This window comes from Pristis pectinata, chromosome 1 (assembly GCF_009764475.1).
Source record: "Pristis pectinata isolate sPriPec2 chromosome 1, sPriPec2.1.pri, whole genome shotgun sequence".
NCBI classification, from domain to species: domain Eukaryota; kingdom Metazoa; phylum Chordata; class Chondrichthyes; order Rhinopristiformes; family Pristidae; genus Pristis; species Pristis pectinata.
In genome coordinates, this window is record NC_067405.1 from 99,978,971 (window position 1) to 100,002,628 (window position 23,658).

General features: G+C 40.3%; 1 protein-coding gene across 1 annotated transcript in view; it reads left to right on the forward strand.

Annotated features, from left to right (window-relative positions):
* Positions 1-23,658, forward strand: part of fmn1 (formin 1) — a 304,321-nt gene that overhangs the window by 46,891 nt on the left and 233,772 nt on the right. The window contains exons 5-6 of the mRNA XM_052015214.1: positions 3,413-3,527; positions 20,585-20,646. Of these exons, the coding sequence (XP_051871174.1) occupies positions 3,413-3,527; positions 20,585-20,646 (177 nt within the window). The remainder of the gene's footprint in view (positions 1-3,412; positions 3,528-20,584; positions 20,647-23,658) is intronic.

The following is a 23,658-nucleotide window of genomic DNA, read 5'->3' on the forward strand; positions in this document are numbered from 1 at the left end:
CACTTCTTTTCCACCCACCACCACCTCCCCCTCCCCCCCCCCCCCCCCCCCCCCCCCAAAGTTTAAGATCTTCACTCTGGGGCCAACCATATTTTCTTTCCATTGAAGCTACAGTACCTTGAAACTTGGTGAATGCTGGCATGGACCAGTTGGGCCGAAGGGCCTGTTTCCATGTTGTATGACTCTGAGCTATGGTAGCTGTTTCCAAAGGGTTCCTCCACTGACACTTCCACCACTCGCCCATCCACATTCCCTAAGATAAGATCGAGTATAGCCTCTTCCCACGTAGGACTCTACATGCTGTGTTTAAAAACCTTACTTGAATGCATTTTATGGATTCCATCCCATCTAAGCTCCTTACACAAAGGCTATCCCAGTCAATATTGGGAAAGTTAAAATCCCCCACTACTGCATCCCTATTGCTTTTGTACTCGACATATACGTTCTACTTCCTGCTTACTATTGGGAAGCCTATGCGTGCAATCCCATCAAAGTGATCGCCCCTTTCTTATTTCTGAGTTGTACTCATATGGCTTCATTGTCTGATCCCTGCAGGATATCCTCTGAGTACTGCCGTAATGTTCTCCCTGAGCACCAGTGCAACAGCCCCTCCCATTTTGTACCCCCCCTTCCCCCCCCCCACATCTGAAACTTTGATAATTTTTATACAGCGGGACATTAAGCTGACAGTCCTGCCCTTCCCTCAACCACGTTTTCATGATTTCAATGATATCATGTTCAATGATATCATGTGCCTCTTGCAGTTCTGTGGGATCAGTAGACCTGAAGGGCTGGATTCTGTGGCTGTATTATACGCAGAGCAGGATGCATACAGTAGCTAGCCTCAGGTGGCATATCCTAAGACTGCCCTTCTGGACTGTCCTGATCACCTATTGATAGCTCATGCCATCAAAAGCCTTTCTGCTTTTAAATTTCTCTGATAGTCAGACCCAGTTTAAAAAGTGTTATATTTAAAAAACAGGTAAATGAAAATTACTAAAGAAAAATTTACTTAATAACAAGCTGCAAGAAATTAATCAAAAACAAAGAAAGAAAAATATGGAAAAATAAGCAAATCACTTGCACTGACCTTTCCAATCAGGATTAGGTAACCTTATTTGTGTCAGTTATGCCAATTATGGCTGATATTTTCCAGCTCAGTATTGTCAGACTTCAAGAGGTGAGGTTTGAGATGAGCTGACCTGTGATAGATGTGGGCTAGTGGTTCTGGCACATTGATGCATCAAGTGTTAACAGGGAAAACTATTCCCATTAATGGGATTTACAGGTGATCAGTAACCTTCCAACCAGAAAGTTAAATCACATGGGATCCAGGGCATCCTAGTTAATTGGATACAAAATTGGATTGACCAGTGGTGTGCTGCATCGATTAGTGCTGGGTCCACTGTTGTTTGTCATTTATATTAATGATTTGGATGAGAATATAGGTGGTAGGATGAGTAAGTTTACAGATGACACTAAAATTGGGTATATAGTGGACAGTGAAGAAGGTTATCTAACATTACAACAGGATCTTGATCAACTGAGCCAGTGGGCTGAGGAATGGGAGATGGAGTTCAGTTTGGATAAATGTGAGGTGTTGCATTTTGGTAAGACAAACCAGGGCAGGACTTGCGCAGTAAATGGTAGGGCCCTGATGAGTGTTGTAGAACAGAGAGATCTTGGGGTGCAGGTTGACAGGGTGGTGAAGAAGGCGTTTGCCTTCATCAGTCAGGGTATTGAGTACAAGAGTTGGGACATCATGTTACGACTGTACAAGACATTGGTAAGGCCACATTTGGAGTTCTGGTTGCCCTGCTATTAGGAAGAATGTCATTAAACTGGAAAGCTTACAAAAAAGATTTACGAGCATGTATTGTTTTTTTTTGGTTTATTATTGTCACTTGTACTGAGGTACAGTGAAAAACTTGTCGTGCATACCGATCATACAGGTCAAATCATTACACAGTGCCGTTACATTGAGTTAGTACAGAGTCCATTGATGTAGTACAGGTAAAAACAATAACAGTACAGAGTAAAGTGTCACAGCTACAGAGAGAGTGCAGTGCAATCAGGTGCAAGGTCACAACAAGGTAGATTGTGAGGTCCTAGTCCATCTCATCGTATAAAGGAACTGTTCAATAGTCTTATCACAGTGGGGTGGAAACTGTCTTTAAGTCTGGTGGTACGTGCCCTCAGGCACCTGTATCTTCTACCCGACAGAATAGGAGAGAAGAGAGAATGTTCTGGGTGGGTGGGGTCTTTGATTATGCTGGCTGCTTCACTAAGACAACGAGAGGTAAAGACAGAATCCAAGGAGGGGAGGCTGGTGTCTATGATGTGCTGGGCTGTGTCCACAACTCTCTGCAGTTTCTTGCGGTCCTGGGCAGAGCAGTTGCTGTACCAAGCCGTGATACATCCAGATAGGATGTTTTCTATGGTGCATTGGTAAAAGTTGGTGAGAGTCAAAGGGGACAAACCGAATTTCTTTAGCCTCCTGAGGAAGTAGAGGTGCTAGTGGGCTTTCTTGGCCGTGGCATCTACGTGATTTGTCACTGGGACTGGAGGGTTTGAGTTATAAGAAGAGGCTGGATAGGCTAGGACTTTTTTCCCTGGAGCATAGGAAGCTGAAGGTGACCTTATGGAGGTATATAAAATCTTGAGGGGCATAGATAAGATGAATAGCCACAGTCTTTTCGTCAGGGAAGGGGAGTCCAAAACTAGAGGACGTAGGTTTAAAGTGAGAGGGGGAAAATTTAAAAGGGACCTGAGGGGCATCCTTTTCACATCGAGGGTGGTGTGTATATGGAACGAGCTGCCAGAGGAAGTGGTAGAGACGGGTACAAATACGGCATTTTAAAGACATTTGGACAGGTACATGGATAGGAAAGGTTTGGAGGGATATTGGCCAAATGAGGGCAAATTGGACTAGCTCAATTAGGCTACTTGGTTGACATGAACGAGTTGGACCGAAAAGGGCCTGTTTTCTGTACTGTATGGTTTTATGACCCTAGAACTGAAGTCTGTATCACACATGAAATCCAAAGCGTAATGCAGATATAACTGAAATTGTAGTGATAGGCGCTTACTAAACTCTCTTTATAATTGACCTGGTCTGACATGTTCTGTGCAAGTAATTCTGTGCAAGTAATCAAAAGTTATAGGACAAACAGATTTTAATTCTGTCTCTGTGCGTATCCTACATTAATAGCCCTTCACATGTAACAAAATTGGAAGGGACGAATGTGGGAAATAGATATTCAATAAATACAGCCTACATCCAATCCACAGAAATACAGCAAAAAATTCTTTATTGCATTTTATTGTATTAACCAAAGTAAGATCTATGCTGGGCATGTGTTCTTTCTTGCATATGTTTTCTTTAATGTCTCTTTTTTTACTTTAATCACAGGATCTATCTCCATCAGAATCAGAAGACCGAACTCCTGGACGACTTCATGCCATTTGGCCGCCTCCCAAACCAAAAGATGAGGAAGAAAAAGTGGGGCTAAAGTACACAGAAGCTGGTAAGAACCAACTAGTCACAGTTGATGCTCTATTAAACATGTTGATATAAAATCCAATTAAATATTTGTATTACAATTCTCGAATGATTTGTCTGTATGATTTTTTGACATTGTCAGGTTCTGTAAGATGTGACATGTCTGTAAAATGCAAATAGCCCTTTTGTGGAGAATTGCCACACTTAGTGATATTAGCAGCTTGGAGTTGGATTTGGGAAAATGTATTGAGTGGAAGATGATTGAACTTTTGATCAGATACATACAGTTCATTGAGAAGAAGAATTTAGCATACAGATGATTAAAGTATGTTGTGCAACTGGTTAACTGTGCAATAAGCTTCTTCCTTTAGTCTAACATATTACTTATCTATATTATCCATTTATGCACCTGTGGGATATACTGGTTATATTGGTTAAAGTTACTTCGGGATTGTATTGCACACCAGAAAATACATTAAGATTGAAATTATACTCAGCCAGATCAGATGAATGCCCAATTTGTTCTCTGCCTTGTAAGTTAGTACTACTTGTGAGTCGGCAAAGGAATTCCATTTGAATGATATTCAACAGCATAATCTCCAGGTTAAAAATAGAAGGGATCAAGTTTTGAATTGGGTTTGCAAAATCTATCTTCTGTTTTTAGATGTACCACAAAGGTATACATTTCATTGAAAACAACCTGCCATGCCTGTTGGTCCAGTTCATTAATTGCTCCAGCTGTTACTCCTGTCAGTGACACTGTGGGAGAATAACCCAGTCAATGGGTTGTTCAAAATCTCTCCTGAATTATTTTCCTTCAGAATCCATTTTATTATTTTTATTGTGGTAACTCCATTTTTGTTTTGGGTGTAATTAACCAATCCAGTAGAAATTGGATTGAGATTATGCCTATTTTGAAGTTTGTATTAAGCCAAGTTTCCTTTCAACCTCACTTGGATGTGGCTAAGAGGAAAGCTTGCTGTGAATCAGCATAATCACAAATCTCCAGAAGTTTCGATGACTTTGGGTGGTTGAACAGCTAAGGTTTGCAGCACAGTGGTACCACTCCCGCAACCCAGGTTCAATCCTGACTTCCAGTACTACCTACATGGAGTTTGGACGATCTCCCTGTGACCACGTGGGTTTCCTCCCACATCTCAAAGATCTGCAGGTTGGTAGATTGTGACCACTGTGAGTTGAGAGTAGTGGTAGAATCTGGGGGAGTTGATGGGAATGTGTGGAAAATAAAATGAAATTAACTTAAATGGTTATTTGATGCAATGCAGACTCGGAGGCGGAAGGACCTGTTTCCGTATTGCATGACTACTGGCTATCCAGTGTATCCATATGGCAGCTGTGAGTAAATCAGGGTAGTTGTGCTCATTCACCTACTGATGGCATTTGCTCCATCAATGATTCGACCTCTCCTTCTCAGGTGCAGAACCACCTAAGGTCATTGGGATTTCCGGGGATTTGCCTTCTTAACTAGCTGCTCGTCAGTGTTGATCAGTATAGGTTTCCCACTTATGGTCATGACATTAGCAAGTTCCAGCCTGACAGTAGTCCCAAATAAAACAGTGGATATTATTTATTTTCATCTGCCTGATGAAGTGTGAGAGAATCTGTACTCTGCCACCTCCATAATAAATGTGCCTTTCCTGAGGTGAGCTGTAAAAAAACAGGATTGCTGTTTCCTGCATGCAGTAGTGAAACACTTTCACGGCCTTATCTGGGAAGTTCAATGCCACTAAAAGAGATTTTCCTGCAGATTTTTTTGTCATCTGTAGGATCTTGTGCACAGATTAACTGCCTGCTTTTATCTCCACTGTTTACTTGTCTTTTAAATTCTCATGGGATTTCCTGAGATTTTGAAAGAAGCTATATAAAATATGATGCTTCTCTTCCTTTTCTGGATCTATGTCTCCAACTCAGGAGACAAACTATCTACTGATATCTACTATGAACCTCGGGACTCTCAAGGCTACCTCAACTACACCTCCTCCCACCCTGTCTCCTGTGAAGACCGACATCCCCTTCACTTAGTTTCTCTATCCCTGTTGCACCTGTTCTCAAGATGAGACTTTCCACTCTTGGACTTCTGAAATGTACTTCTTCAGGAAAAGTAGCTTCTGCTCTGCCATAGTTGATGGAGTCCTCAGATGCATCTCCTTTGTTTCCCACATGTCTACTCACACCCCTCCTCACTCCAGTCAGAACAGAGATATAGTTCCCCTGGTCCTTACCGGCAGTATCTATGGAGGGAAATGGACAGTCAATGTTTCGGGTTGTGACCCTTCATCTGGACTGAAAGATAGAGGGGATGTAGCCAGTATAGAAAGGGTGGAGCAAGAGCTGGAGGGCGATAGGTGGATCCAGGTGAGGGAGATAGTAGGCAGATGGGGGAGGGATGAATGGGAATGGGCAGTTGGAACCAGGCAGGGAAGGGTAATGAGTCTATGTAACTGGGGAAGGGGATAAAAAAGGTGAACAAGTGGAGAGAGAGAATCTGGGTGGACTGGTGGGAAAGGAGTAGAGGGGGAGTGGAGCATTGGTAGTGCAGTGCACAATAGCTGCAATGTATTGCTATATACAACATGGTAAAGGGCCATCAGCCTGAAATGTTAATTCTGTTTTTTCCTCTCCATATATGCCTCCTGACCTGCTGGGTATTTTGAACATTTTCGGTTTTTGTTTCAGATTTCCAGCATCTGCAGTTTTTTTTGCTTTCCACCTAGTTCTGGTCATTACAGAGTGCTTTTGTTCTCAGACCTTTTGAATTTATTTTGAAAGCCTTGCCTTTCGTATTGATTTGACAACAAAGAGGATTTCCAACTACTACAAATTGACTAAATATGTTGCTGAAGCAGGCATTTATTGGGGCACATTTTAAACCATTCCCTTGTGCCATAGAGATGAGAAGTACTCTCTCCAAAAGAGTTGTTCAGTCTCTGAGAAGGCTGCTGAACTCCACTACAGGTTCTGACAAAAGATCTTCGACCTGAAACATTAAATGTTTCTCTTTCAACAAATGCTTCCTGATTTACTGAATGCATTTTCTGTATGTATTTCAGATTTACAGGATCTGCAGTTTGTTTTCACCCTATCACACAGGTTCTCAGAAATTGTCACTCTGTCTAATATACCCAGTGCAAGTTTCAGCAATTGAATACAAGCATGAAAAATTACTTATTATTACTACTTATGCCCAATCATTTAACAGTGCCTAGATGATGCACTGCTGTGTTCATTTCCTCAGAACAAGCATTACTAAATGCCTCCATGGACTGCCACCTTTTTAATTTCCTCTGACCTCTCATCCCATATGCTTCATTCTCTTCCTTGAAGCCAGGATGTATTGATATTATACATTTAGCATTGGTATTGTGTGGGTATTTTAAGAGTTGAATATATGCAGGATGAATTTGGAATTGTATTATAACTGAATTCCATGGGGAAAAGTAATTTCACACACATTCAGTAACACCGGGAACAATGGAAGCCCTGTAGACATAAAACGTCTCCTGAGACTCGTGTCGTCACATCCGCCGCAATGTGTTATTTGACTGACATGAAGTATTCTTGCTGCAGCACTCCATGCCTTTCACCTTATTAACACATCCTTGATGAATCGGTTGTCTTGTACTGGCCAAACAGATTATGGGCTGTTGCAGTTGAGACCTGTGAGCATTTCCATTTCACTAAAAGTACCAAATCATTGTATAAATAATAGTATAAATTTCAGCCATCATGGCCAATCCTTCACAGTGGGAGATCATTTGCTTTACTTGCCACACTGCAACATGTACAGCTCTTGCTGGCAGATATCCAGGCCATCAACATTGCAAACCCATATCATTTTAAAAGTAGTCTTAATATTCTCTGTTTCAATCATTGATATTGCCAACTTGCACTATTATCCCATGTCTGGAAATATTTCCTCTCGATTCACAGCCATGGAATTTCAAATTGCCTATTCTTATGACAAGGAAGAGGTCATCTTGCTTATTGGGCTCTGTTGGCTCCCAATAAGGCAATCTCATCAGATTCATTTCCCCAGCTCTGTAATTTATTTTTTCTCACATTCTTATCAACTCCCCTTTGATTCTGTTGCCACTTAATGACACCGAGAGGTAATTTACATTAGTCACTTAACCCACCAGTATGGCTTTGGGAGGACACGGAGCACTCGAGGGAATCCCATGCAGTTACAGAGACAACGTACCAACTCCACACGGATGGCAACCAAGGTCAGGATCAGACCCAGGTGTCTGGAGCTCTGAGTCAACAGTGCTAACTGATATGCTACTCTACCACCCTTAATTTCACCATAATACCAGAGGATATCAGATAAGGTAAAGGGAGGAAAGTTTAGGGGAGATGTCAGAGGTAAGTTTTTTTTCCACAGAGACTGGTGGGTGCCTGGAACGCACTGCCAGGAGTGGTGGTAGAGGCTGATACATAGGGACATTTAAAAGACTCTTAGATAAGCACATGGAATATAAGAAAAATGGAAGGTTATGGGCTGTGTAGGAGGGAAGGGTTAGATTGATCATAGAGTAGGTTTATATAGGACGGCACAACATCGTGGTCCAAGGGCCCATACTGTGCTGTACTGTTCGACGTTCTATATAATCCTTGGCTCTACGTCTCTCAGTCTTTTCGGATCTCTTTTGATGTTGCTGTTGCAGACGGTTCCCTAGCTTCTGGCTTGCCTTCTCCTGGGACAGTCTACCACTGATCTGCTCAGCTCATACTTTTGCCTTGTCTTCTCCTTCCTTCTTTCTCAACTGGGTCATCATCAAACTCTGTATTGACACTGGTGCATCACCACCTCTGTCCTCGCGGAGGGAACCATTTATCTAGTTCATGGTCGCATCCCAAGTTTTGTGTTTTTTTTCTTGACTATCCTTCATTTACACGAGAAGTCATTCATCTCTCACGCACCATGGCCATTCTGTCACAGTTGTAACTTGTCACGTTAGCCTTCTAGTGCCTGCAAACTGGAGATTTATTGGTGCCACTCAAGCCTACTGGACCAGTAGTTTGCTTTGTCAGGGCCATTGTGCCCTAAAAAATGGGTGGCTTCTAGATCTCTTCACTGCCCAATGCTACAATCCTCTCAAACACACAGTTCCTCAATCAGAGCAACTTGTCAATCAGTACAAATGACCAATGATGCCCTCCCCTAGCCCATAACCATCATAGATAACTGTACCCATCTGTCTGCCTAGTAACGGAGGATGTCTCCCGCACAGGCTCCCAACAACATTTTACTCTTCCTCAGTGGAAAGTATCTGAGATGCTTCCATTATATATCCTGGCCTTCTACAGACCGATATTCAGTGTTGATGGGTGGGTAGTGCAGTGAATGGACAGAGATCTGGCAAATGAAGTATAAAGTGGGAAAATGTTAAATTGTACAATTTGGCAGGAAAAACAAAAAAGCATATTATCTAAATGACAAGGGTTTGCAGAGTTCTGGGGTACAGAGGGATCTGAGTACATGATTGGCAGAAGGCCAGTATGCAGTTACTGCAAATAATTAGGAAAGTCAATAGTATGTTGTCATTTTTTGTTTGAGGAATTGAATACAAAAGTAGGAAGATCGTGCTTAGCTATCTAGGGAATTGGTGCAACCACATCTGAAGTACTGTATTGAGTGTTGGCCTCATTATCAAAGGAAGGATGTTAATACACTGGAAGCAGTTCAAAGAATGTTTACGAGACTGATTCCTGAAATGGGCAGAGAGTCTTATGAGGAAAAGCTGTACAGGCTAGGTATGTATTTGATGGAGTTTAGAAGAGTGAGAAGAGACTTCATTGAAAGATACAGGATCTTCAGGAATGTGGAGAGGATAATCTAGAAGAAGGGGTTACCTTTTAATAAAAGGGGTTGCCAATTTAAGACAGAGAATGCACATTTTTTTTCTCTTGGATAGTCGCAACTCTTTGGAATTCTCTTCCTCAAATGGCAATGGACGTAGAGTGTTCAAACATTTTTAAGGCATTGGCAGGTACTTGATAAGTGAAAGGGTAAAAGGATACTTTGGGTAGATGGGAGTGTGAACTTGTGCTTATAATCAGATCAGCCATGATTTTATTAAATGGTCGAGCAGACTCAAGGGGCCATAACTTGCTCCTGCTTCTAATGCGTATGTTCACTATTTACATTGTCATAATCTCCACAATAAATAAGGTGGCCTTGAATATACCATCATTAATTTCTCTTTTTGACATGCAGTGAAGTCTATTCAACATTGCCATTTCCACCATCCCATGCCAATATGCAAATGGTTCTCCAATGGAACTGGACATCACCTTTGACCCCTTGTGTCCACGTTGAACAAATCTTTGCCAGCATTACTTTCTTTGAGGACTTGCATCACTCTGCAGTGCATACTAATCTGTGACAGTTATAGCACCAGCTCATCTTGAATGCATTTCCCGAGCCCGGCCTGCTCCCATAACATTCATGGCAAGACCTCTTGCCTTTTACATCCAGGTGACTCTCCTACCGTTTTCAGCACCCCTCTAACCTACTATTCTCTGGCTGAACCTACTCGTAGTGTCCATGTGATTCAGCTGTGAAGCAGCCCATGCTGTCATTACTCTGGGCTTGTTTCTTGCCTGCAACACAGATATATGCCTTGAGTGAAATTGTTATACATTTAAAGTACAAGCTGCATGCTGGTTACTCTCTATGCTCCTTGAATTTTAGGTCCAATGTATGAAACATTTTTGCTTGAACTTTCTCATTTGATAGCCTGCGTGCCAAATGATCCCACGTCATCTGGTTTTATAAAATTCAGAAAATTGTTTCTTTTTGGTAGTGTCTTTAGCTGGACCACATAGTTTCCATCTGTGTCCATTGTATGTACTTGCAATTCTAGAAAATATCTGATGGCACTTGCCTAAGATGTTTCTTTAGGACTATTAGAACATCCTCATAAGAGATCTCATGAAAGAATCAAGGTGTTAACTGACTTACCAATTTCTCATTTGCCTTGGGCCACAATATTGCCTTCCTGTTTTCATGTAGATTGTTCCTTTTTTCTTGAGTCCTCTCCCTGACGTTATTTGCCTTCAGGAACATCTCTATCCATTCTATGTGTGGAGACATGTCTGCAAAATCCACTGCCTGCCATCACTGCTGTTTTACGTAGAGAATTTGTTCTTGATTAAATCACAACTTATTACTACCCTGCTACTTTGAGTGGCAATATCCTAAACTCATCAACACATAGCACCTGTTCACTAAGGCAGATAGCAAGGAGGGAACATCCTTTGAAGGCAGTCAGCATTCAACTAACCACATGCATCAAGAATCATACCACGTGGTTCATACAGTTCTCAAAGATATCCTCACCACCATTTTTACTGAAGTAATCACCCATTGTGCTCAAGGTCAGTGTGTTTGCAGCACCCAAGTCTAAGTGGTGCCACTTCCTAGTCCCTTTCCGTCATGACCATATCAGTCTATCCTGCCTTTCAGGCCTTTGTAACCCAAGAATTTCCTGCCAAAACCATTGACTGTAAACGCATGACACAATACTGCAAACAAAGGGGATATCATTGTTAACAGCCTTTCTTGCATGCCCCATTCCCACACTCCAGGAAACACCCCTGAGTGAAACTTCCTTGCACTCTTAAACAACATTTTCACACTGGTAGTCATTCTTCATGCTCCCTCAAATGTTAACTCCTGCATGTTAAGTCATCTTGTTAAATCTTTTTTTCTCAGCCCGTCTGTGTACCAATGATATTCCTAGTACCTGACCTAAAGAAGTTTGGAAATTACGTCTTTTGATGATGCCTTTAGCCAACCATTTCCTTTGGTCCTAGGCTACGTGTGCCAAATTTGTAATCCTCAAATTGCAGATGCTAAATTAAAATCCCTCTTATGTTCTTGTGAGAGACCTCATCTGCATTTTGTGGCACGAATAAACAAATGTTGGTGAGTCATGTCTCCAACCTTGCCACAAGCAACAATATCCTTTTCCCTTTCATATTTGACCACGTTGTTCAGTTTTGTATCCTTCCCTCTAGAATGTTTCCTCATTCTATACACAATGCAAATGGCTGAAACTGTTCATGTCTCTTGCACTCTCAATGTATTTGCCACTTCCAATGCCTGCCATTGTTACTGCAAATTCAGGAGAATCCAGTTCTCCATCAAATTCAGCCTTGATCACTTCACTGCTACTATCCTAAACAACAATATTATATGCATGTCACTGGTGTAATATCGATATGCTATTTAGTACAGATGCTTACTAAAGTAAACAACAGAATTGAAAATACCAACAGAACGTTCTATATTGATGACAGTCAACTGTACTTTAAAAGCAGAAATCGAACCACATAACAAATTCAGTTCTTAAAGGTATAAATCTACCTGTAGGCTCTATTGTCTGTTGCAGAATAAATAGTAAAACCTGGGCATAGCCTTTAAATTTGTGTTCCTCCAGCTCTAGCCTTTTGTGTCATTCCCTTTTCACTCCACTATCGTTGTTGGTTGTGCCTGCAGCCATTTTATCTTCCATTCTGAGTTTCCCCTAAACTTCACATTTTTTCCATGCTTTTAGAAACACCTTAAACATCTTCTGACCAACCTTTTGTCACCCCTCACAATATTTCCTTCTTTGAATGTATGGGGCATTGTTAAACTTTTTCTAAATTAGAGTCAAGACATGTTCCTGTGGCTTATGTAGAATACTGTTCATGCTTGGCTGTCTTTTTACCTTTTTGATTTACAAAATTACAGTTTACCATTGGTATTAAGCTTCACAACTCTGTTCTGTCAAGGGTTACTATCAAGGTTGTAACATGGATTAAGGAATAAATAATGATCTCATCACAGATTTATTAAATTCTACTCTAATTAATGTGCTTTGGTGAACTTTTAAGCCTCCATTATTCACTCAGAGATTATGTGTGGATAAAAGATTTTTTTGTTTCTGTCAGTTAGAACCAATCCTTTCCAGTCCTGTGAACTTTAAAGGCAAATAGCATTTGACACTGAAATGTTTGCCAAAGAAAAGAATAATTTCACATGTTGGAATTCAGAATGAGAAAAAGTTATTAATGTTTCTCAAATTATACTGATCAAACTGCAGATAATGAAAATTTATTCCTGCATGAAAAGAGGCTTATTGTTATGTAGTCTCACTCAGTGTAACATACACCACACAAAACCAGATGTCAGATGGACCACTGTCAACTACATAGCTACAAAGCACTCGTTCTTAAATAGCTACAAGTAATCTGATATGACTGATAGAACAAAGCTAATGTTAGAATGTGGTCATGACAAATTTTAATGGTTGGCATTCCTTGGAATATATTTGAGAGGAGAAAGTCACCTGTCAAAAGCATGAAACAAAAATAAGTGGTACTGATATTTCTGTATTTATGGATACTGTTTGTAGAACATTCAGAAGTTGACTTAAAACATGGGTCCTAGGTCTCATTATTTATTGATTCTACAACTGAAATGATACTGTGGTGCAAAAACAGCATGTCTGGAATCTCATTGGAGAAAAGTAGCATAATATTACCTCCAATCATGGAATCCAGTTACAGTGCACTTCTGAATTTATGCTGGGCATATTTAACTCAAGAAAACACTCTGTACTGATGCCAAACTTGTAATGTCAATACAAGTCTGGCCCCACAGAAGAGATGAAGTGGGATGTGCTTGGTTTAACCAAATTCACATACAAATACAATGGCAGGGAAAGACCCAAGTGATTTATTGAGCCTGGTCCATACAGTCAATGATGCCTTAAGGATTATCATTCATAACATTCACTTCCCATCATCCACCAGCAGCATAGGAAATAGACAAATCCAGATCAAAACGTCAAATTCAAATAGGGTGAAATAAATCTGAAATAAACCTCTAGCTTCCTTGGGCAATAAAAGTGGTTCGTATACATTAGTTAGATTACAACACAGAAAAGATAGGGAGTAAACAATGTTCCAGTCAGAAACAGGTCAACATGTAGTAATGTTCATCAAACAAATCAACAATGTCTTCCATAGGCTTTCAATCCTTTTGGAGAGTCTCTTTTCACTTATAACATTGTCCTTTCCCGATGTAACATGATCATTTGTACTCCTTATCTAACTTAAGTTATCAATCAATGGGAACACATTCTGGGATCTTCACATACTTCTGTAACATTTTGCTGGATGTCTACATGCCTGAAGTAAATAGGGCAGTATTGTAATCCTCTCTGGATCAAAATAATTTATTTCTCAAATAATTTAAACATGGGAATCGGAAGATCAATTTCAGAATTTGGCATGAAAGTTATGGTGATGTATGGGAGGAGCAAGAGAGATTATCTTTAATATTGAGAAAGACTCTGACAAAATACACGTTGATAATAAATTTGTAGAATAGGTTTGTAAGGGGCAAATTAAATTTAGTGTAGGCAAGCATGTGGTGATACGTTTGATAGGAAGAAGTAACAGAGGGGGCTTACTCCTTGGAAGAAAAAAAGAGTTTGAAATTGAGGAGTAAAGGGATGGCTAATAGGTCCATTAAATGGTAAATGAAGTACTTGGGTTAATTTCTACCAGGAGAGAGTTGAAAAGCGGAGAAGTTACGTTGAATTTGTATTGGACCTTAGATCACATTTAGAGTAATTTATAGTTCTGGTTCCCTTATTATGAAGAGGATAATGATGCGTTAGAGAGAGTGCAAAAAAAATTATAGGGACTACACCAGACATTTTGCGTATCAGGCTGAAGCTCTTTTCTGAGAGGTGTCCAAGTAGAGCTCTTTAGAACTTTGAAGGGTTTTATAGCATAGACTTGGAGAAGTGCTTTCACTCTTGAGAGAGACTAATACTGGAACCAGAGACACAAGATAGTCATTACTAAATCTCTCAGTGAATTCAGGAAAAACTTCTTTCCCCAGAGACTAGTTAGATTATGGAGCTTACTGCTGTTGAGGCTACCAGCACAGATACATTTTAGTGGAAGCTAGGCAAACAAAGAAGGAGAAATAGTTTTCTTAAAAAACAGAAAATGTTCAAATTACTCGACAGATAATGTGACATCCATGGGGAGAGAGAGATAAAGTTATAGTTTCAACAGAACTGAGAAAAATTAGAAATGGAACATCTTTCAAGTTGCAGATTAGGGGAAGGGGTGGGGGAGAAAGAAAACACAGAACGTCTATGGAGACCCGTAGAGACTGAATGGCAGAAGTTGCGATGTTGAAAGCTGAGGAGGTGTAAATAGATGGAGATGAAAGAAAAAGGAGCAGATGAAGGGGGGAAAAATACTGGAACTGTGAGATATCAGGTACTACAGATGTAGGAAATCCATGATGAAACAGACACAAAATGTTGGCAGCCCAGGCAGTACCTTTGGAGAGAGAAGTACAGAGTAAACATAACAAAATGATGGACTTGCATTAGGCTTGAGCAATTCTGATACAAACTGGGAATATTTGTTATCATTTCTGAAGTAAATCATGATAATAGAGAGTGAGAGGATGCTTGTGTGGGACATAATCACCAGCATAGGCCAGTTGGTCTGAATAATCTCTCCATGTGCTGTACTCTATGTATGTGCATTAGGAATAGGCACAAGAGACAGCCATCAAGCCCTTTGACCCTACTTTGGCATTCATTAAGATTGTAGCTGATTTTCTACCCCAGCGTCATTTTCCAGCACAATCACCATATCCCTTTATACCCTAAATTTCCAGAAATCTCATCAATCTGTTTTCAATTAATACAGCAACTGGACCTATTACAGTCCCCCAAGGTAGAAAATTCCAAAGGTTCACCAGCATCTGGGTGAAGACATTTCTCCTTATCTCAGTCCTAAATGGTCTTTTCCTTATCTTGAAACTGCGACCACTGGTCCTAGACCCCTCAGGAGGGGGAAATATCTTCCCTGCATCTTGCCTGTCAATTTCCATGAAATTCTGTGTATTCAAATAAATATGGAGATTGTATTCTCTTTGGCGATCTCGCCTGTAATTTGGTGGGGTAAATTTTCCACCAGACCTGTAATTGCCTACCCTTCATCTCATTGGGCTGCCAATAGCTGCTTATTCTTTGCATACTGCATGTAAGTGGTCATAGAGTCACGGACAGATATAGTACAGAAACAGGTCCTTTGGCCCTCTGAGTCTGCACCAACTATCAAACACCCATTTGCACCAGTCCTACACTTAGCCCATTTTAATCTCCCCTACATTTCCATAAACTTTCCCCAGACTCTATCCTTCATCTATACAACAGGGGCAATTTACCGTGGCCAATTAACCTAGCAAACCGCACATTTTTAGAATGTGGCAGGAAACCAGAGCAATTGAAGGAAACACTCGCAGTCACGGGGGAGCATACAGACTCCACACAGACCTCACCGGAGGTCGGGACTGAACCCGGGCTGCTGGAACGGTGAGGCAGCAGCTCTAGTTGTGCCAATGTGCCTTCCTAGTGATGGCGGGGACCTGTGTCCGTCACAGATTTCCTGGGCTTAGCATAGAAAGAGGTGACAGTAGACCCCGAAATCACAAGAAGAAATTAACATGGTCAGAGAAGGCCGCCAGGTGATGAGGCTGATATGTCGCTCTGCCCCCTTAACTAATCAACCATCTGTTGAGGTGAAACTGCAGCACCTCTCGTAGTTTGCAGACAAGTAGGCACACAGAACCACATTGTGACAAATGCCTGAAACATTCTCTGATCTGTCATTTGATTACAGCTAGCTCTTGTCATGATTCTTTGGTAGGAGTCACAAAATAGGCATGAGAAAGCAAACCTCTTTGGTGAGGCTTCTTTTTCAGTCAGACAAGGTTTACTAGATATTTTGCATTGGTGCAAAGGAGTATTTGATAAGTAAAGCATTAAGATAACGCAATTGAATGTGGACAGAATGCATTCATTTTAAGCAGGTACATTCCAAATGTGTTCTATTTGCACTGGGTGCCGCACAGCTGTAATCTAAGATTGCTGAAATTGATTGTGGGTAACAGTGTGAAGCAGCAACTCATCTGCTGTTTGAGAACTGAAACCACAACAATTTGCTCTGTGACTTAATTTAAATCCTCTTATTATGTTTTATGGTTCTGGAGCCAATAGTTTCTGTGATTTGCTAATATACAGTATAAAAGGACTTGGGAGTGAATCTGTCTTTGGGGAGGCTGAACCTGTACTCTAAAGGGGTGAGTGGTCATTGCAGGTGGATGGGAATGCAGAATTCAACTTATAGTCAGGTCAGTCATGATCTTATTAAATAGCGGAATAGGCTGAGAGGCAGAATAGCCTGCTCCTGCTCCTAATTCATATGTCGTTTCACCTGTTGAGAAAGCTGCTTGTGGTCATCTGTTTGTCTTCGTTACCAGTTAAAATTGAAGACTTAAGTGCTCTGGAATTCCTGTGCTGTTAAATAACATGTGACATTTTAGTTGTCCATCCATTAGTTATAGGTCCGGCAAGAAGGATTAAAGTCACCCTCAGCACTTTGAGAAGTCTAAGTGACCATCAAAAAAAGTTTACCTCTTCATTCTTTGAAATGTAGTATCAGCTTCTCAGATCTACTTGGGTTTACCCTATAGTTTAAAGAATAAAATAACAGCCATAGATGATACAGGTCTGTAAATGCTCTTCCTTAATACCAGAGAATTTGCAGCTTGGTGCATACATCTTTGTTGCCAGACTGCTTCTCTGATATCAGGTACTGGATGAGCTGAAATTTCAGAGACATGGGCATTGAAAAGCCCAAAGCAACTGTCATCCAGCTTCAGGTAACCCACACTCCGAGCTCTTTTCTCTCTCCTTCTGGTCTCCCCATTACCCAGTTTTATTCCCCTCCCCCACCTGTTTCCATCTGCCTCTCATCCTTCCCCTTATCAGATTCCATCATCTGCAGCCTCTTGTTTCCACATCAACTTCCAACTCTGTCTCTGTCTGTACCTCCACCCTCCCCTCCTCCAACCTGGCTCCATCAACCCCCTTTTTTTCTGCCTCTATCTATCACCCACGGGCCACTGTCTCCCAACTCCACCCTGCTCCCTCCCCCACCTGGTTCCATCAGCACTTGCCACATCCCTCCCTCTCACCTCTTTATGCTAGCTATTTCTCCTCGGCACGCCCAGTCCTGGTGCAGGGTCTCGACTCAAAATGTGGAATATCCCTTTGCCTCCACTGATGCTGCTTGACCTCTGGCTGTATTTTAATCTTCCGCTCGCTCCTCTCCAGCAATTGACTCCATTCATTCTCTTAGCAGCTGTCTGACATTGAAATGAGCTTCTAGCCACATCACCATGGCATCACGAAGAGCATCTTTAGCCCCCTTACTAATCAAGAATAGATCTACCTCTGCCTTTAAAAAGTTCATTGCCTGTTTCCACTGTCCTTTGCAAAAGAGTTCCAAAGACTCATGGCTGTCAGGAAAAAAATATTGCTGCATCCATCTTAAATGGATGACCCCAGTTCCAGACTCTCCTACGTGAGGAAACATCCTCTCCACATCCACCCTCAGAGAGTCACTCACCAAAGATCTGGAGCCGGTGTACATCATTTGATGTGTCAATGTTTTAAAAAAATAAATAAAAATACTTTAATACAAAATTTAAAACCTCTAAGACCATTAGAACCACCTTAAAGATTAAAATCTTCCTTGAAAGGTTTAAAACTGTCTGGCTCTCTTTTTAAAAAAAAATTAAAATGTCAAAATTAGGGTTAATAAAGGTCCTTGCTCTACTAAGTTGATTATATTGCTCTTATTCTCACCTTCGTCCCTAACACTCATTGAACAGGTAGGTAATAAAAGGACCTTAGGAGTTAAAAAGCATTCAATTAAAACCATGTCATCCTCAGTGGTTTGGGTACCTGAGGTTGAGACCAGCCAGGCTGGGCATAAAGACGTCTCTCTGCAGTGATTGCATTTAACACCGGAAGCCTCTGTAGAGACCACGGCAAGGGGTTTGTTTACCCAGGAACCTGTACCAGGCATGAGCACTAACCCGAAGGGGGCACTTGTTTGCATTCTTTAATGTTAATGCATTGACCCAGTGACTTCTAGCAAGGTCCTCTTCGCCATCCAAACCCTTTGCCTGGGGCACACCATGGGGAGGTGTGAGTTGCACAGTTTTGCAGTCTTGTACGCTGTAAGTCACTGATAGTAACTGAAACAACCACCAGGTGGGTGAGGCCACCTTGTACCTATATCTAGCCAACTCGTACAATCAGTTACCAGTGCCCAAAAGACTCTTCAGGATCTTATGTTTCAATAAATTCATTTCTTCCGTGTAACTGAGCCTCCTTGTTTTTGTATTCAATTTCACCTTCTTTGACGTCACTGTACTGTGCCCGCTTGAGTTTATCTGTGGTGAAACCTTCACCCATGCCTTTGTTACCTCCATCCAATGATGCAAATGCTCTCTCAGAAGCCTCCTAATACCTGTCTCCAACCAATATCCCCTTAAATGGCTATATGTTTAATTTTATTTCATGACACTCTAGTGAAGTGGCATATTACTCAATTAATGGTTCTATACAAATAAAATCTTTTGTTGCAAACATTCAGTAATGCATAGATCCTGCAATACTGCAAAAAGAAGTGCAGACAGAAAGTATTTGTGCAGAAATATTGTCATTAGGTTTTAGGCAAACATGGTGTTGCTTTTTTGTGACTACTTAAATCATCCTTCCTTGTATGTGGGGGAAAACGTGCCTCAAGTTATCTTGGCTAATGCCTAATGTAAACAAGAAATCTGATTAGTTCGAATACATCTGAGAAATGGTCTGCTGAAGTCCAGAGCAACAGGCACACTGACTAAAAATGCCCAGAGAGAACATGGATGTAAAAACTCACAATACACAATGGATCAAAAAAATTAAATTAACATAAAAGTAATCTTCTTCCAAGAAAGAACATTTCTTCCATTAGATGTGCAGCAAAATAATTCCGATATGATTTTTTAAAAATATGTTTATGGTGAGTGCAGAACATGCACAGTAATATGCTACAAATAAAAATCGGCTGGGTAAAGATTTGAAGAAATGTTCACCTTAATAAAAGATAAATCCTGCCACCAGCAGAGGGCAATAGCATTCAATTTTCTGCCATGTTCCCTTTAAAACCAGTAGCTCATTGAGTGGTATTGTATCCCACTATTGGTCTATCAATAGCAAATAATAAAAACTCCAGCGAATTAGTATATCAGGATGGAGGATGCAATGAACTTTGGAAGACATTAAAAAAATGAACAGAGTCGCAAGAAATTCTGCAGATTCTGGAATCTGGAGCAATACACAAAAAGTGCTGGAGGAACTCAGCAGATCAGGAAGCATATATGGAGGGAAATAAATAGTCGACATTTCAGGCCGAGACCCTTCATCAGAACTGGAAAGGAAGAGGGCAGAAGCCAGAATAAGAAGGTGGGGGGAGGGTGAGGAGCACATGCAGGCAGGTGAACAAAATGAACAGAATGAGTGCATTATTTATTTTTCTAGATGAATCAGTGAAAATAATGTCTGCTTAAAAGGGAAATGCAACTCTCTATCTTAACCCATTTTTGCATATTGACATTGAAGTTCTTTTGAACTTAAAAACATTTGAATAATCTGATCAATGGGGAAAAAATTTGTCTGAGTATGAAATGTCACGAGTTTTGTGTTACCGCCCAAGGGGAGTTGCACCTAGATGTATCTTCGACATGATTTAGTCTTAGTGCTGAACTGTTCAAAGGTACAGTTCTTATTTAAAAATTGGCAGTGGTAAATATAATTTCTTGCAACTAGAAGAGGTGAGAGACATTTTCTAAATTATGCAAACTTTGGATAACTGCAGTCACTCTGGTCTGTACATTCCTCTCCTGTTCATTACCTTCTTCCATCACATCTCGTGCAAGTGAATTCCACCGTCGTTTTGCAGAAATGGCAACTTTTGAGTGCATTAATCTTTCAAAAACCATAAATAGTTAAAAATTTAATGTTTGTGAAGAAAAGCAAGTTGACGTTTTTGAAGAAACATGTAATTTAATGAATTATTATTCTATTGTACACAGTAACTAAATCAAATAAACTTTCACTTGTCTTGTATTCACAGAATATCATGCTGCCATTTTATATTTGAAGCGAGAGCACAAGAAAGAAATAGAAAACCTACAGGTAAGAATTTATAATTACCTCTGAATGAAACTAAAACATACTTTCTGACACATACTACACCATTTAAAGGAGTTAATTGAGGATGGGCGCAATGGATAATATGGATTGGCCAACTATTATGTACTAATCCCAAATTTACTGGCTATGATGTTTGTAGAAAGGAAACTTGGACAGTATATCAGCTGATCAATGTTTTTTATCCCTACCAAATATTTTGCACCCTGAATTGTTTGAAATAAACAGGCTACTCTAGCATTAAAATGAGTATATACAAAAAAGCACTGTAATGTCAATCCTTTGGACTTCACAAATGCAGAGATTTTGAAGTACAACTTTCAAATGTTCATGCTGAGTGTTTAGGATTTTTTTCATATTACTAATCATAGTAATCTATCAACACCAGAAGTACTAATGTTGAAGAGACATCATGGAAAATTGTAATGAATTTGATATTCTCTTAAGAAACCTCATAATTGTTTAATAACTTAATGGTGTTTCTGTGGTTCCAAAAGATTACAGTTTGAGAGCTTGCACGGTATTACAGAAATCTTTGTAATTTTAACTGCATTGTTTGTATTTCTTTTATATTCTGGAAGAACTGTAGAAATATTGGTGGATAATTTGAAGAGATGAATGTTGATTCAATTCTGTGAGAAATATTATTCCACTTTAGGTAGTACTTAAATTGTTTGCAATAAACTGACAAGCCAACCAATGCAAAAGGGAAGTTTGCATTTTGAACAAAGCGGCTAATTTTATGTTCCACATGAGAGTACAATTCTCTATTTTAGGCTCCGTTGATGTGTTTTGGAGCAGGTGGTTTCAAATAAATAAATGTAACAATACAGAGTAAAATGTGAAATATGTTTTAAAAAAAAGCCTTCGGTTTTCAATCCATTGATGAAAGTAATGGCATATTGTTTTGCAGTAAGAATTACCTGAAGTATTTCAATGCTTAATCGTAATCAGTTATAAAATATACTAAACTGCTTGAGGTGAAAACTCATTTAGTCTCCCATGCGTGCTTTACAAGTATGTGTGGGGGATTTATGTCTTAGCACTGCCAATTAGCAATCAGTTGATCAGTGCAACTGTGCCTGAACATTATCTTGTCACCACATTAACTTACAATACTGTCAGGATTTCAATTAACTACCCTTTATATACATTTTGAAGTCTGCCCACATAACCATTTGTGTCTTGCAACAATTTTTATGGCACCTTAATAATTTAGCAAGAGCATGGTTTATACTTTTGCTGTGCATCTGGACTATATTAGCCTAGACTGAGTTCAAAAACATGTTATGAGTGATAATTGAAGGTACAATTAGTTCTTTTCAAAAATTGGATTTCTAGCCTCTGATACTGACAGCCAACGTTTAGAGACATGTTTTTGATCTATAAGTGCTCGACGTACTAAAGGTGTAGATGCAATAATAATGAATGTTGTAACAGGCTGAATTCACTGAGACACTGAAGTATGCTAGTACTCAATATTATTAATATGTCGATCAGATTAGATTCTTCTGGTCTGCACAGCATGTGGAGTCCTTCTTTCTATATCTTTCTCCATCATCCCTCTCTTGGCTCAGCACTTTGTTGGAAAGTTTTTTGACACATACCTTTTGCAGCAGTGTGAGACTAAGATATCTGTTATCTTATTTAAGAATGCAGTTGTCAGAAAAGTCTATGTACCCATGGTTATGTTTTGTGAAAGTGATGCCAACTGCAGGTGAAGACATTTGATTGCAGCATTTGATGTTTCTGAGAAAGAAGGCATCATTCTACTGCTCGGCATCATCAGCCAGCTTGTGCTCGGGGCCAAGTCTTTGTGCTCTGTGTGTTCAGAAGGTTTGTCAGTGCTCTGCCTATTTTCTGCTGTTCATCAACTTCTCTTTTTATTGATGGCCCCGTAGTCCAGCATTTGTGTTCACTGAAGCAACGTTGACACTGACTATCCAGTACTGATATTACTCCCACCATTAGCTCCTGCCTCATTTGAACTGAACTGGGTGTATCTGAACAGGCGCTTGTTGTGCATATGTGTCCATTGACACTGCTTCCTCAAGAGGATTCAGCTCCTGTGACATCCAGTCACTGCAGCAGCATCCGTGGTGGTCCTGTCAAATGTTTAAAAAATATGAATAAGTATCATTGAGATAAGAATGTTGAATTTGTCATAGTACAGTGTTACAATTGCTATTGAAATTAAGTCTCTGATATTTAATTGTATCACCAGGCAGTTAGAAGTCACTTTCTCCCCATACTTAATGGCCAGGGTTCCCTAAACTCCACTTTACCTCTAGCATGTTCTCTTCTGCATTTATGTGGTAGTAATTAGATGCAGGCTCACTTCTAGTTCTCTGCTATGTTCTGTGTTAGTTTTTTCCCTAGAATGAGTGGATTAATGAACATGTGAATTAACAGGAGTATCTCCTTCCAGTCTGCTCTGCCATTCAATAAGATGTTGACTGATTTGATTGTAACCTCAACTCCACATTCCTTCCTACACCTGGTAACCTCCCCTTCTCCCCGCCCCCCTTGCTTATCAAGAACCAATCTGCCTCTGCCTTAGGAATATTCAAAGACACTTCCTTTTGAGGAAGAGTGTTCCAAAGATTCATACCCTTCAGAGAAAAAAAATTGCCTCATCTCTGTTTTAAATGCATGATCCCCTTTTAAATATCGGCACCAGATTCACCATTCTTCCAAAGGACGTTCTTTCCACATTAACCTTGAAAAGATTCCTCAGGAATCAAGGCACAGTTCAACCACTTCCACATGACCAGTCTGTCCAGAATACTCCACATTGAGTGGCAAGAGAAGATTCCAGACCCATAGATTCTGTCCTAAGCAAACCTCCCCAGTATTTACATATTGTTAAAGGAATCACAGAACAGGTGGACAGGACATGTCAGAAGAATGTCTGATGACAGAATACTAAAGCAGCTACTTTATGGAGAACTGACTGAGTGTAAACAATCACGTGGTGGACAGAAAATGAGATTCAAA